The following is a 14,288-nucleotide window of genomic DNA, read 5'->3' on the forward strand; positions in this document are numbered from 1 at the left end:
AATTCATAGTAATCCAATAGACAGCTAATGTTTCTGGGGAATTAAAAAAGAATCTGAAAGTTGAAAATGATGTCTTAAGTCGATTTCTGATGGCACCAGATAATCTTAAAATACTGAAAAGCATGATGTTAAGATTGTCAGTTTTTTACCAACTATTTGAAAGTTTTAATGTTAATATTTCTTTTGTTGTGGAACCGGAATGTGGAGAAATAGTGAGGAGATTATCTTACAGGGGTGGCCTGCTCCTCGTTTAACAGGAAGAATGACAAGCGAATGGGAATATAAGAAGGAATATCAGAGTTTGGCCACTTTGTGGCTGGGGGCCAACCGCCTCGAAGAGGATGTCAGTTGGGTGAATCGGCCGCTGTTATGGACGGGTTATGTTAAAGACAGCAGTCGACCACAACAAATCCTGTCGGTAGTGCTTCGTTCAGTGGTGGCGGGGTGGCCGGCTGTATACAAAAAGAAAAAGAAGACGGCTAATGGCTTCATTGTTTTGCTATGGATTTCGCAGAGAAAAGATTAAAAGAAAAATGTTAGCACTTTGAATATCAAGCTCTAAAAGGCATAGTTTTTTTCGCACATTCTATGTCTGTGTATAAACTATGGATCAGTTCCTTTATGTTTTAGATTGATTTGAGTTAGATATTCGTTGCTGGTGAAGATGCATTTTTTTTTCATCGCCAGTGTAAAAAGCGATTTTGTATTATTGACATCTAGCTAACTAGTATTTTAAGTTTGACAATCGAAGACACTCAGAATAAAATTTAGAAATGAGTTATTAAAGGTTCGGATGAATTTGGGATTACAATGTAAGACTTCAAATAAAAGATTTCAGTTGAGATAGTTTTCACATTCTGGGCAGTTTAAGAATACTTGAGATCTAAAATATTTAAGCACAATCTTTAAATTCAAATTCGTCAAACGTTGGACATTCATACCAAGATCGATTTAAAATAAGCCAAATAATGCTGCGTTTCATGACAGGTCACGAAGTATCTCAAATTTATAAATAATTATACTTAAACAATGAGTCGTGTACTCATTTCTTTATTCTGTGTAGTTGAACTGGGTCAGCTGATTAATTAATGAAAACTGAATTAGCATTCATTATAATTGCAATTATGAAATTCTCCCTTTCCAACCATATATTTATTATGTAAAAGTATAAAGCAGCGAAATATCTAAGGCATTGGAAATTTAATAAAACATATATGAATATATTCAAAATTAAGGATTGAAGAGAAATAAAAAGAATTAACTGCATCTTTTGAAGGAGGGGAAAATCTATTTTACTATAACGCATGTGAATGACAGCCATCTTCATTTACAGAGGAAAAAGATTTAATTTTAGTCGAAGCATAAGACATTGACAGAATACAAGAAATTTCTAATCTAGGTGGAGCATAATAATGATAACAATAAGCAAATTTAGATTTCAGTGAAACCTGAATAATTCCAATCTAAGTTGAAACAGTTTAAGAAAATCAAAGCGAATAAAATTAAAATGATGAATATTATGGTATAAAGAGTATTTATCTCATATTATAACGAAAATGTACTTATTAATTTTGTTATTTAATTCTGAAGGAAGTTGAATAACTTTATAATTACAAATTGCATAGATTGGTAAATAAAAACGAGAATAAGCAATCTTATTAAAGTTAATTATATTCATCAATTATAAATAGATAAATTTTTTGAATTCTCAAAACTTACCTTTAAAAGCGGTGTAAAAATTCCAATTTGAGAAAAAAAAAACAAGAAAATATACCAATGATACAATAATGAAATCTTTGTGAATGAAGTTTTTTGTGATTTTTAAAAATGCTGCCCTTTTTCCTTTCTACAATTAGAAAATAAACTTATACGTAACTGTTATACTAATCTTTGATCGCAGAACGGCAACACAAAGAAAACGGAAAAAAAGTCTCGTAAATACGCATCTAACTTTAAAATTTGAATACCTAACTAACGTTGATATTTGTAGTATTAAATTTTTTATAAAAAGAATAAATAGAAATTTAATTTAATAAGTTTTTAACAACCTTTATCAAATATATTCATTTTAAAAAAATAGTCTAATTGATATTTGCATTCTGTTTACATATTTTTAATTAGCGAGAATAGTCTCCTCGAAACTTTCTTGCATACCCTCTAATAAATGTCTCATCCTCTTATTGCATTGATCCTCTAAAATGTCTCATCCTCTTATTGCGCAAGATGCATAAAACTATGCATCTTGCGCAAGACCGTGATTACTTTGCATGACATTGGTGAACAGTAGTTCAGAAATATATATCTTTAGCGTGAATGTAGTATTTTTATTAATTCTATAACAAGAATATATAATTTAGACACCTGACACCAAAATTTGACTCAAAACTACAACTATAGCTACAAGATAACATACCTTATTTCATTGATTTATGCCAGTGCGTTTAGGAATTACTACGTTTACATGCATGCAAAGGTACAGACCGACATATGGTCAACCTTTCGACAGATTTGGTTCAAAATTTGATAAGTATCTATATTTTAGAGGATAAATCTGTGTGGAAAATTTTATTTACTTAGTTCTTTGCGTTATGTAATTACCGAATTCACTTATAATAGAACAGCCAATCAGTTAGACTTTTTATGGATTTCATTCAAAATTCGAGTAAAATCTATAAATTTCTTTGTAATTCCATATACTACATTTCTTCTGTCTATCTCAAAGTTTTTTTATTTATCGTGTTATCGTTTTTTATTTATCAGAGAGAAATAATGCCAAAACTTTATTTTTCGGACTATGGAAGAAACGCGGAACTTCATAAGAATCTCACGTTCGAATTTTCTGTCGATTACAATACGTGCTCTATACTTCGTTTACGAAAAAGTATAATATATTCAATGGAATAATCTGTCATTCACATCGTATTATGCGGAAATGAGAAAGCAGATGAATATGCAAAAAAGGTTGCAGAGGAAGTCCAAATAGATATTGTAGGATCAAAATTATTCCAAATGTTAAAGAAGGAAATTAGAAGAAAAGACGACTTCACATTGACAATATTTATGGATAAAGCCGAGCAAAGGATGCATAGAATTTAAATTCATACTTGAACCAAAAATTATAAAAAGAATATTTCACCCAATGATAGTGCAAATTATGTCGGGATATGGAAGATTTCCTGAATATTTTTACAGATTCGGTTTGGTTTAGTTATATTAACGTCCCGTTTGAAGCAACACTAGGGCTATTTTGGGACGGACCTTTTTGGGATTTTGAACCGCGGTCAGATGACGAGGACGACACCTGAGCTGGCAGCCTCCTCTCCACACCACACCACACCAGCGGGAGGACGCTTGGTCAGGACGGATTTAACGTGCAACTGACCCCCTTACACGACGGTTCTTCGGTGGAATCGGGTCTCGAACCTGAAACCCTCCGGTTCCGAAGCCGAGACCTTACCACCAGGCCACCGCGGCCCTTCAGATTCGGAAGGATGCAAGACAACGCATGTATATGTGGGGAAATAGGCTCAGTTCAGCATTACATAACGGAATATATCAAACGCAAAGAAATTAGAGGAATACTCAATAGTAATTTTAACACAATATTACAATACCCTGGAAATTTAAAAATATTAAAAGAAATAATGGAAAATATTTCTAGTCTTTTACCAACAGTTTGAAGATTCTTTGAACTTTTGTTGGCCATTGTTCTCTCATGCAAAAGTTAGATAGTTAATGAGCATAAAATTCAGTCACAATAATTCCTATTTATACGGCTTAGTTCTGTGATAATGGATTGACTGGCTGTAATTAAAAAAAAAAAAAAACTGCCACTTTGTACTGTAACGAAAAAGTGTGTTGACTCTAATCATGCTAAATTTGAGGAAAAAAACATTTTTAGGTTATACGGTATCGTAATGTAAAAAAGGGGACGACAAATGACTATATTGTCTTACATTTTTAATAATTACACATTACTTATCCATTTTATTAAAAATAATCATTAAATCCAAGCTATAGAATCTAACTTACTACAACTCTATCTCACTTCAGAAAATCCCCCGACTCAAAGTCCTTCATTAGTCGAATACCTTTACTATAATTAACCATGCAGTCAAATTACCCTAGCACCTTAGAGATAAGACAGGAAAATAATAGCAGTCCTGGAACAAAACAGTGTCAAAGAAGATGAATAAGCATCCATAAAACTACCTCCTGGAACCCGGCACATGCCTTCCTTGCCGCAGGAATAAATTACAGAGACCGTCCGAACCAGAGCGAGGAAGGCAAATTTCATCTTCTCGTCCTGCTTCTGTGATGAATTTCAATTAACATTCGATTAACGGGTAGCACAGGCAATTAGCACTTTTTACCTCTCTTAATGGCGAAATGAGTAAAAAAAAAAAAGAATGAATAAAAATAAAAAGAGACGGTCTTCTCCATCAGTTTGGGATTCACCCTTGCCTCGGCCGTAATTACAGGCTGCTTAAGAAGTCCTCGACGTGCTCGGAACTGTAATAAATGTTTAATATGTAATCATCATTAACTCTGTAAGCCTTTTGATAAACATTACGGCAGCGTTCTGACGGGACTGGTAAGAAAGCGCTAAGAAAATGGACGTTGATTTAGAGAGCAATGAAAGTTTATGATTTTATTTTAATCCTTTTTTTTTAAGCTCAATATTTTGAAAATAAAAAAAAAATCAGGTGCTATGATAGCTTTTAGCAAATAAAAAGAATCTTGAAATCTGAGAAAGACGTATTTGTTTTTATAAAAATTATAATAATAAAATAAATCAGCTGGAATGGTCTCCTAAACTTTCTGGCATACTTTCTAATAAGCTAATAAACTAGAGAGACTTACTTGGCATTGGCGTAAAAAATTATGAAATATTAACTTTTGGCATAAATTTGGCATTTTGTCTGAATCCATTGTGTCATCAATGGCCGGTTATTTGGCGATGAATCCCTGAATACGGTTAATAGTATTCAAAAATCAAATTTGTGTTTTAGACATGTTTTTCTCAAACGATTAAAACAAAAATTTGACACAAAACTCAACGTGTAGCAACAAAATCCGATACCTAATTTGATATATTTAAGTCTTTGCATTTTTGTGTTATCGTGTTTACATGTTTCTGAAAATACAGACCGACAGACAGTCAACCCGTAGATAGATTTGGCTCAAAATTTGACTGTAGTCTACACTATAGATGTTAAATCTGTCTACTGAATTTTTTCTATCTAATTCTCTTCGTTTTGTAGCTATCGTGTTAACCTATATTCGAGCAGTCGTACAGACGGACTTCCCCTGAACAGATTTTACTCAAAATTTGATAAAAATCTGCAAATTTGTAGTAAAAACCATATACCAAATTTCAACTGCGTAGCTCAAGGCGTTTTTAAGTTATCTTTATCACGCACAGACAGACAGACGGACATTCTCCAAAAATGAATTTTTCGAACACAGGGAGGTTTAAAATGTGTAGATTCATCAAAATCTCGAATTCGAATTTTTTGACGATTACTATACTTTCTCTATATTACTTATACGTCAAAGTAAAAAACAATAGAAAAAGGCAAAGAGCCAATTCATTTCCTCATTCTGTTGTAATGCTTGAAAGTAATATTTAATGTCTAGGGAATCATTTATTGCAACATTAAAAAAAATTTACAAAAGCAATTTTTTAACAATTTAATGGCTATGGGACTTGAAAATCATTTTAAAGTAGCCAACGCCATTTGTTTTTTTCGAAATATTCTGAAAATGCATACAACAGTATATTATGTGCTGTAACTTTGAGTCAAAATGGACTTAAATATGTATTTCAGATTTCGCAAAAAGGTTTGTTACAAAACAACTCATGTCATGCGATAAAAATGCCCAATTGGTTCATTTAAAATCAAGAAAAATATTACAAATTGATACGATATTTACTTAAACTAATCACGGTTCAGAATGATATTTTAAAATACTTTTTAATTACTTTAGTCGTATTTACTTTTATAAACTGTGCTAATTTTGGAGAAAAGAAGAACTGTAGTTTTGGAAGGTTTTATTAAAATTGCTTTATCCACCTCGTAAAATGGAAATCCAACCTTTTACAGTAATATTAAACGACGACATTGTAAATGTGTTTTATACAGTTTTAGTTATATTTTTAATTATAGAAATCATTTGGATGAAGAAAATTCTTTCCATTTAATAATAATATAGAATGAATGGTACGCGGAAGGAATTTAAATTCTAATGTCAAGAAACAGAATTGCTTCTAAGGTGTCAAAAATTCCGTATCATTTTACTATTGACACTCTGCTCACAACATATTTACGAGGACAAACAATTTTTATGATTTTACTTTATAATTATGATTACTCATTTGTTTTTCTAAATATTTGGCTGCATGAAGTATTTTATTTAAATTACTTTATTCGATATTTTCTTTTACTTTCGATTATATGAAATATAGAGGAATTATTGTAACTGCCAAAAAATTCGAACTCGAGATTTTGACTAATCCCCCTCCTTCCGTTTCAGATCTCCCCTAGTCCAAAAAAAAAATAATTTTGACACTTACGACGAAATTCGAAGATTTTTGTCAGATTTTTGTTAAAATCTATTCACAGGAAGTCTGTCTGTCTATTCGATTACAAGTGAAATTGATTATCTCCAAAACGCAAAGAGACATTGATAAAATTTGGCGCACAGGTTTGGAATCGTAAATACACATTTCTATCAAATTCTGAGCAAAATTTGTTAAAGAATTGACAGTCAATTTAACTTCATAAGCTTGGAGAAAAAAGTGACCGAAATTCGATATGTTATCTTGTGGCTACAACTGTAGTTTCGTGTAAAAGTTTGGCGTCAATCGGCTGGCAAAAATGCCTTCAAAATACATATTCTTATGATGGATTAAGTAACACATTCACACAATATATATGTTAGATAGATGATTCTCATGACAAGACTTCGGGGAAATTACTCCAGTTCTTCACCAATCATGGTTACTAGAACCCGAAACCCCCCTTCGTTCAAAAGTTTATATATAATTATAGAGATAACTGGCTTCGAATATGTTGTTAAAAATGTAAAAAATCTCGGACGATTGCCGGCGTCCTGGCATAGGGGTAGCGCATCTTCCCCGTGATCTGTGCGTCCCGTGTTGGAATCCCGGTTCGGGCATGGTTGTTCTTCATCTGTGTTCTCTATTTGTGAGGTGTGTGAATGTGCCCCCCTGTAAAAAGGGGTTGTGCAAGCGAATGTGTGTCTGTCATCGTCATATGAGTTAGAAGTCAGACTTCTGCCCTCGGGTGCTCAGGTGTCTTTACCCTCAGAAGCTACTGCACCCACTATCAGTGGTAACGCGGACACAACATCATCATCATCAATTTCGGACGATTTCGTAAATGGCCCATCTAGCTCAAAGGGGGTGGAAATGGTGGGGAGTTGAAATTTTCATTTCGCTATAACTTTCTTCATATTGAAAATAGAAAAACAAATTCAATTAACCAAATTAGCGCCTTATTAAGATGAACGGCCTTTATAAAGTTTTTCGTTAACTGCAATATTTTCTAAGTTAGGGGCTGAAAAATGATTTCCAAGTTCTAATTTTGACTCTTTATAACATCAATAATTTATGTTGCCGGAAAGTAATTCAAATGTAAAGGAATCTACCTTTATCTTCCAGCTTGCCGAGAGGAATTTTTTTTGTAACTATTGTTCCCTAATTCTACTCAGGATATTCGCGACCTGACGCAAGGTCTCTAATTTTAAAAGGGGAAAAGGTACAAAAAATGTATTGAAAAGTTAGGAAAAAATTTCGAGGTGGCCATTCCCATTGTTTTTTGCTTGTTATTTTAATTCACTTAAATAATAAGCATTAACTTCGTATTAAATAATAACTTATAAATTAATAAATAGGATAAATCCTTTTGTATATATAGAGAGGGATTCGTCTAATGCAGAAATTTAGCTTCAGAAATCAATATTTTCTTATTCAGAATTATTTTCTGTAATATCTGTTGGTCGTATTAAACGTGCGTGATTTCTTGCAGGCAAAGGAGCTTCAAGCGGCATGGCTGAATCTGTGAGACAGACCTTGAATGATCTTGTCCGGTTAAGTCCTCGAAAGGATCCACAAACACTCTTGGGAACAGACCTGCACCTTCTTCTGGAATCAATGGGCTTTCGAATACCCCAAGTTTCAGGTAACCATAAAAAAATCTTCTCTGGTTTATGAATATAAAGTGTTTTTTTTTTTTTTTTTTTTTTTTTTTTTTTTTTTGAGAAAGAAAATTTAATCAAAAGGCCGTTTGTAGTTTGTTACAGTTTGTAGTAGTACTGGAGATATTTTATCATTAGGTTTAGAAAATTTTTAATTGTTTGATAGTTAAGAAAAATCGCTGCACAAATCGCCATTGATCTGATATAATGTTTATAAGCCAAATAATAATAAATTCACTATAATTCAGAGGTTTACTTAAAGGACATTAAAAATGCTTTTAAATGCTGAATGCGTACACATGTTAGTTTTTCATTACATGTAAAACCCGCTTACATTTCAATGGAACGTACGATGTTAAAAAATTCTGTGCACTTAATTATCACATTATATAATATTATGATTTTCATCTAATTGATAAAGAAAGCTCCACATGACGATATTAGAAAAGCATTTGTTTATTTTAATAACCCTCGGGCTGACTTGGCGATATTCAGATTACGACAATATTGCCAAGCTTCATTATACACATGACGCCAAGAATTCCTGACTTTACTTGGCGATTTTCAGATTATGCAAAAATCGTCAAGCTCCATTATATATAAGATTCTAAGATTTTGCCAAGATCATTTCGGACGGTTTACTTTTCTTTGTGATTTATTCTGACGGTCTTAGAAATATATATCAGAAAGATAAATATAAAGGCTTAATCTTATATTATATTTTGGAGGGAAAAAAATCAGCCTTAAAAATTGTAATCAATTATTATGGGATACTAATTACTTTGGTCACCAGCTTATTCTCCTAAAAATAAGATTTTCAATGTTTTTGAACTATTATATGGAATACATTTATTTGAAATTTCTTCTCATTCTTTGCTAAGACTGACGAATTTGAATTTGTTTCAGTTTATTATAAACTTTATTATAATATATAATTTCTATTAAAATGTGCATATGTTTCCAAACAAAAGGGTATAAAAAATTCTTCTGAAATAATGTCCTTAGAAAGTAATTTCTTTTGTTATTGACAAAAGCACGCGATTGGAAGTTTGATATAATAGTGTAATTAGCTTAAATTCCATTATAACAATAAAAATTGTTATTGATTGCTTAATTTTAAATATATTAAAATTAAAAAAGTACTTGCAAAGGGAATTTATATCATGAAAAGGGTATATTTTTTTAATTTTAAGGAATCTGAAATTCCTTTTTGTAAGATATTTTTTCCGATAGCTGAAAAAATTTAAAAAATTAACATTTTAATTAAATTTTGGTCTTTGAAAAATTAACAGAGACCTTAATCTTGTCTTGAGGAGAACGCTTGCCTAATTTTGGCAAGACCAAACAAAAAATTGTCAATTTGTATAAAAAAAACATAAAAAAAGTGTTCATCTTTCTTATGCAGAGACTATCAATCAGACAGACTCGATATAACAAATTTATAGGTAATTAGGTAAAGTTTAGAGCCTTGGAAAAGATATTCCAAAAGAATTCTACTTAATTTCCATTCTAAAGAGAAAAAAAAACCTCCCGTAAAAAGCAAAAAGACTTGAATTCAAAATAATCAATATAAAAATTTACCCTTCACTTGGCAAATTTGCTCAAAAGCAATATGTGCTTTTATCGACTTTAATGGGAAATCTACATCTTTTATGTTTTACAGATTATTGTAAAAATGTGTTTGTTAACAAAATTCTGGAGAATAATTAAAATAAAGAAATTAAAACAAAGGCCTAAGAATAGATTAAATTAAAATTAATTGATCAATTAAAATAATTTTTTAAGAACAAGTAAATGTATTAAAGATATCCTAATAATTTTTATGTGTTTCCAAAAAATTATTGCAATTTTTCATCATTTTTCAATTAAAGAGTTCAATAACTCTAGTCCATCATTAGCGGCGATTAATTTGTTAACATTGAAGCGAATCATGAAAGTTCAACTGTTTTCTTCGTGCTTCAGTATTTACTTTAGTAATTTGATGAAGAAATTTCTATTCAATAAAGCAAATTTTACGACGATATTATTTGTGAAATTACTTTATTAAATTGTTTGATTATTTCTAATTTCAGAAACGGTACCATTTTCTTCGGAAAGAAACGAGCATCAGGAAGTTTACTACACTGACGAAGACGTCGACGACACCAATGACACGGAAGACCATCATCAATCCTGCATCGAGCCTTCAAACAACCTCTACAAATCCAAAAACCCCTTCAGCATCGCCAACATCCTAGCTTCCGATTGCAGCAGAAAGACAGTTCGACAGCTGCATCCCTTCCCTACCTTGCTGCAGCAACCGGCTGGATTTCTGATCGTCCAAAGTACTGATGACCGATCTCCAGCCAGTCGTAGGACCAGCCTCACGGACAGTTGTACTAGTAGCTGCGGTTCATCCCCAACTAGCCCAGATAGAGAGGATTATGATATGGCCTCACCTTCGATCGGTGGCACAACCCATCCATTGCTCAACCCTGGTTAAAGGAAGCATAAGACGATCGTGTCTTTGTCTTGTCCACCGAATTCAACACCTATCTGGTCATATTCGTAAAACTATATCTCGTTGTTGATGTTGTCCTGATCTTCGGCTTAGACTGATGCAAGAATTCTTTGGACTCGATTCTGCATCCAGATACGAGAATTCCACTTGTTCCTTCCTTTGTATTACTGTATAATTCATACAATGTGTGATGGATTTGATATTCACCAATAAGCAGGCGTATTCGAGCCTAACAGTCAATCAAGATCAGAGTAAACCACATAGGGGCCCTTAGACGATGGAAATCTCCGAACCCATTTTTCCCTCTGCAGTTTCCAAAACTGGAGGATTTTTAAAAATAGATTTTTAACTAATCTCTGCATAAACAATTTTTATGTCAGAAATATTAGAATAAACTGCAAAATCAAATTATATTGTTTATTTTTAAGGCACCCTCGAAAAAATCGCCAAAAAATGCAAACCGTTTGTCAACTATTTTGACATTTTATACAAAATAGATCGGCGTAATCTGAAAATCGCCAAACAAACCCGGAAATGCAGCCATCTTGTCGAAATCGTGGTATCTCATGTATAATGGAACTTGGCGGTCTTGGCGTTTTCTGAAAATTGCCAATCGCCATCCAAGTAAATCCAAGGGGGGAAAAAATAAAGAAATACCTATTTTATTGAGTTATCTCCCTGTAAACAATTTAAGATTCAAAAGAATTATAAACAAAATGGTAAAAAATTTGATAACTTTTTTTTTTATTGCCTAAATTTTCTAATAGAAATGTTTGCAAGAGCTGCTGATTTGTGAGTCAGTTATTCAATGGCAAGAAAATTGGACCACACTGATATGCAAGCAGTTTAGAAAACATGAAAAAAAATTCTTAAAAATTCTAATTTTGAAATTTAAATTTTTTGCTTTTATTTAAGAACATTCAAGTACAAGGCCCTTGTAAATCAAGAAAATCACAAAATTAAATTATATCTAAAATATTGCAAAGAAAATTCTGACTGAAGGTTATTTTCCATCTTTGCCTATTTAATAATTCGGCCATGCAAGAAATTTACTATATCTTCTGTCCTAAAATACCGCATTACAATTCATATACAAAAGTGAAATTTCTGTACAAAAATTACACTAAAATTTTAGGACAATTTAAAAAGCAATATATTGACTTCTTAGTTTCAAAAATTCATTCATAAATGTTTGTACTTTCAGACATATAATCGCCAACAGATTCTAAGAAAGAAAATCATCATTTCACAATATTGGAAAATTTTTTAATTAATTGACCCCTTCAATTCAAAAGTTGATTTTATTAGAAACAATCGAAATAAAAGTTTAATGTCGTTTAAAAAAACTTGAGAATTTTCTTTTAAAAACATTCTGAATATAAAGCCAAAGCAATTAATCAATCTCAAATGATCAAATTCGCCAACTTTTATGAAAATTTTGCTTAAAATGTGTAATGAGAACCACCTGGAAAAAAATACAAAATAATTGTATGTATGGTATGCTGGATAGACAACGATCGATTTAGTGTATGCATGTTTCATGTTGCATATAACAAAAATTAAAAAGAAATATAAAAAATGTATTATAATATAGGATTTAAAATATAATTTGCATTTAATATACCTTATGATACGTCCTTATGATTAAAATAAAATGTAGAACGAGGAAATATATATTCAAAACAAGAAAACTGTGAAATATATTTATAAACATTTTACTCTCCAAAATTCGAAATAAATCAATAAACAAACAATCAAAATGTTTGCGTCTCAAAAAAAACCTTGAAATATTTGTTGCGATGATTCCTGTACAAGATGTAATTAACATCTTGTAAAATATTGAAAATACCTCAATTAGTTTTATGAATATTAATACTGCTGAGACCATATAAAATACTGAATTTTGTATTATACATTACGAAGAAATTATGTTTTCGACTTAATTTTTTTTCAAATCGGGCAGTGAGAATGTTTTGCAAATTATTGTTAATTTGGTATGAAAGCAGTTAAAAGTATTGTATCTCGAAATTTTGCACAATTATAAATTCCCACCTCATCCTCTATCGTCAAATCAGGATTCAAGCCAGTTTTTGAAATTGACTCTGTATAATCGAGGAAAAAGTATCGATTATGATTTGACGATACAATTATACGATGAAAAAGAAATTGTATAATCGATCGCAGTGTCGATAATAAGGACAATTTTGTTTCTCAATATCACATCTCCCTAACAATGAAAAATATTATTACATTTACCCTTATAATCTAGAATTTATATTTGCGCTGATTTCTTGATACATACAAAACAATTCAAACTCCAAGCTGGAATATAGCATAAATGCGAGATATAAATTGAAAAGCATGTTCATATATAAGCAAAGAAGCCAAATGTACGTATTTGCTAACGTATTTATAAATGATCATCAATGGAACGCGTTCGTATATGATATTAAAAGAACTAATAATGATGATATTCTTTTAGAACTTTTCCATAATACCTCCGAACTCGTTTTTAAACTAATTTGATATACTAATTAAAAAGAGAGCACATAAGATACCTACTCTTGACGTGGCCCAATAGCTAGCTTTTAAACTGTTAGAAATAAGTCTACATTTCCAGTTAGTAAAAGGCTTTAAATGACGTTGAGAATTTTCTTTTATGTTGTTTCAATCAATAAAGTAACGGCTGAAAAAGAGAATCAAAATTTTTATACAATTTTCAGGTATTATTAACCATATTTGGTAAAAATTTCTTGATATACGAACATTTTCAGCAATAAAAAATTGACTCGATTGCGATTAAAATAGACCGTGAAATGAACCTTTGAATTTCATTACTTTAAGTCAATCAATAGCCGCCTCGAGCAAGCTCCTCTCATTGGTTTCGAAATTAGTTTATGGGAAAAGATTAGAGTGTTAATTAAAAAAAAAGTTTAAAAACCCAGTTTTATTAAACATATTTGACATAAATTATTTATTATTACGATTTATTATATTAATTTAACTATTTATTTGTTCGTTTATTACATATTTTTATGTCAACTGTGTAAAGAATGGAATTTTGAAATACATTCTTATTCACTTCCTAATGTGATAAGATTTTTGAAACTTTCATATATTTTCGATGACAACATGCTACTTTCATATTTTCGAATCATCCGCTTATCGATTCATTTAAATAAATACACTTGGAATCACCTGATATGAATTTGAGGAAAAATTTGTTTCAAAATTCGATAAATAAGTAAATTAAAGTAAGAAATTATAAATTAAATACTTTAAAGCGAAAAATAATTTAATGAAAAATTTTTACTTTTTATAACATGTTGAAGTAGAAGTCATCCTGCTACAGTGTTTGATTATGATACTTGTTTTGTGCTCTAATCACAAGGCCAAATCAACACGCAATAAATTTTCAAACCTAACTTCATTAAAAGCTTTCATGTTACACCTAGATGAATGTGAAGACGTATTTTAGTTATGAGTAATAAGGGAGAAAGATTATCAGAAAAATACGGCGAGTTTTTAATACCCGGATGAATGATAGCACATCCTGATTACGTCA

At 31.1% G+C, this 14,288-nt stretch overlaps 1 protein-coding gene across 1 annotated transcript in view; it reads left to right on the forward strand.

Moving 5' to 3' along the window:
* LOC129969006 (homeobox protein unc-4 homolog) overlaps positions 1-13,659 on the forward strand; it is a 96,362-nt gene extending 82,703 nt beyond the window's left edge. The window contains exons 4-5 of the mRNA XM_056083398.1: positions 8,055-8,207; positions 10,296-13,659. Coding sequence (XP_055939373.1) covers positions 8,055-8,207; positions 10,296-10,705 — 563 coding nt within the window. The 3' untranslated portion in view covers positions 10,706-13,659. The remainder of the gene's footprint in view (positions 1-8,054; positions 8,208-10,295) is intronic.
* The last annotated feature ends 629 nt before the right edge of the window (positions 13,660-14,288 follow it).

The sequence above is a fragment of the Argiope bruennichi genome, chromosome 5, assembly GCF_947563725.1.
Source record: "Argiope bruennichi chromosome 5, qqArgBrue1.1, whole genome shotgun sequence".
In the NCBI taxonomy this organism is placed as follows: Eukaryota; Metazoa; Arthropoda; class Arachnida; order Araneae; family Araneidae; genus Argiope; species Argiope bruennichi.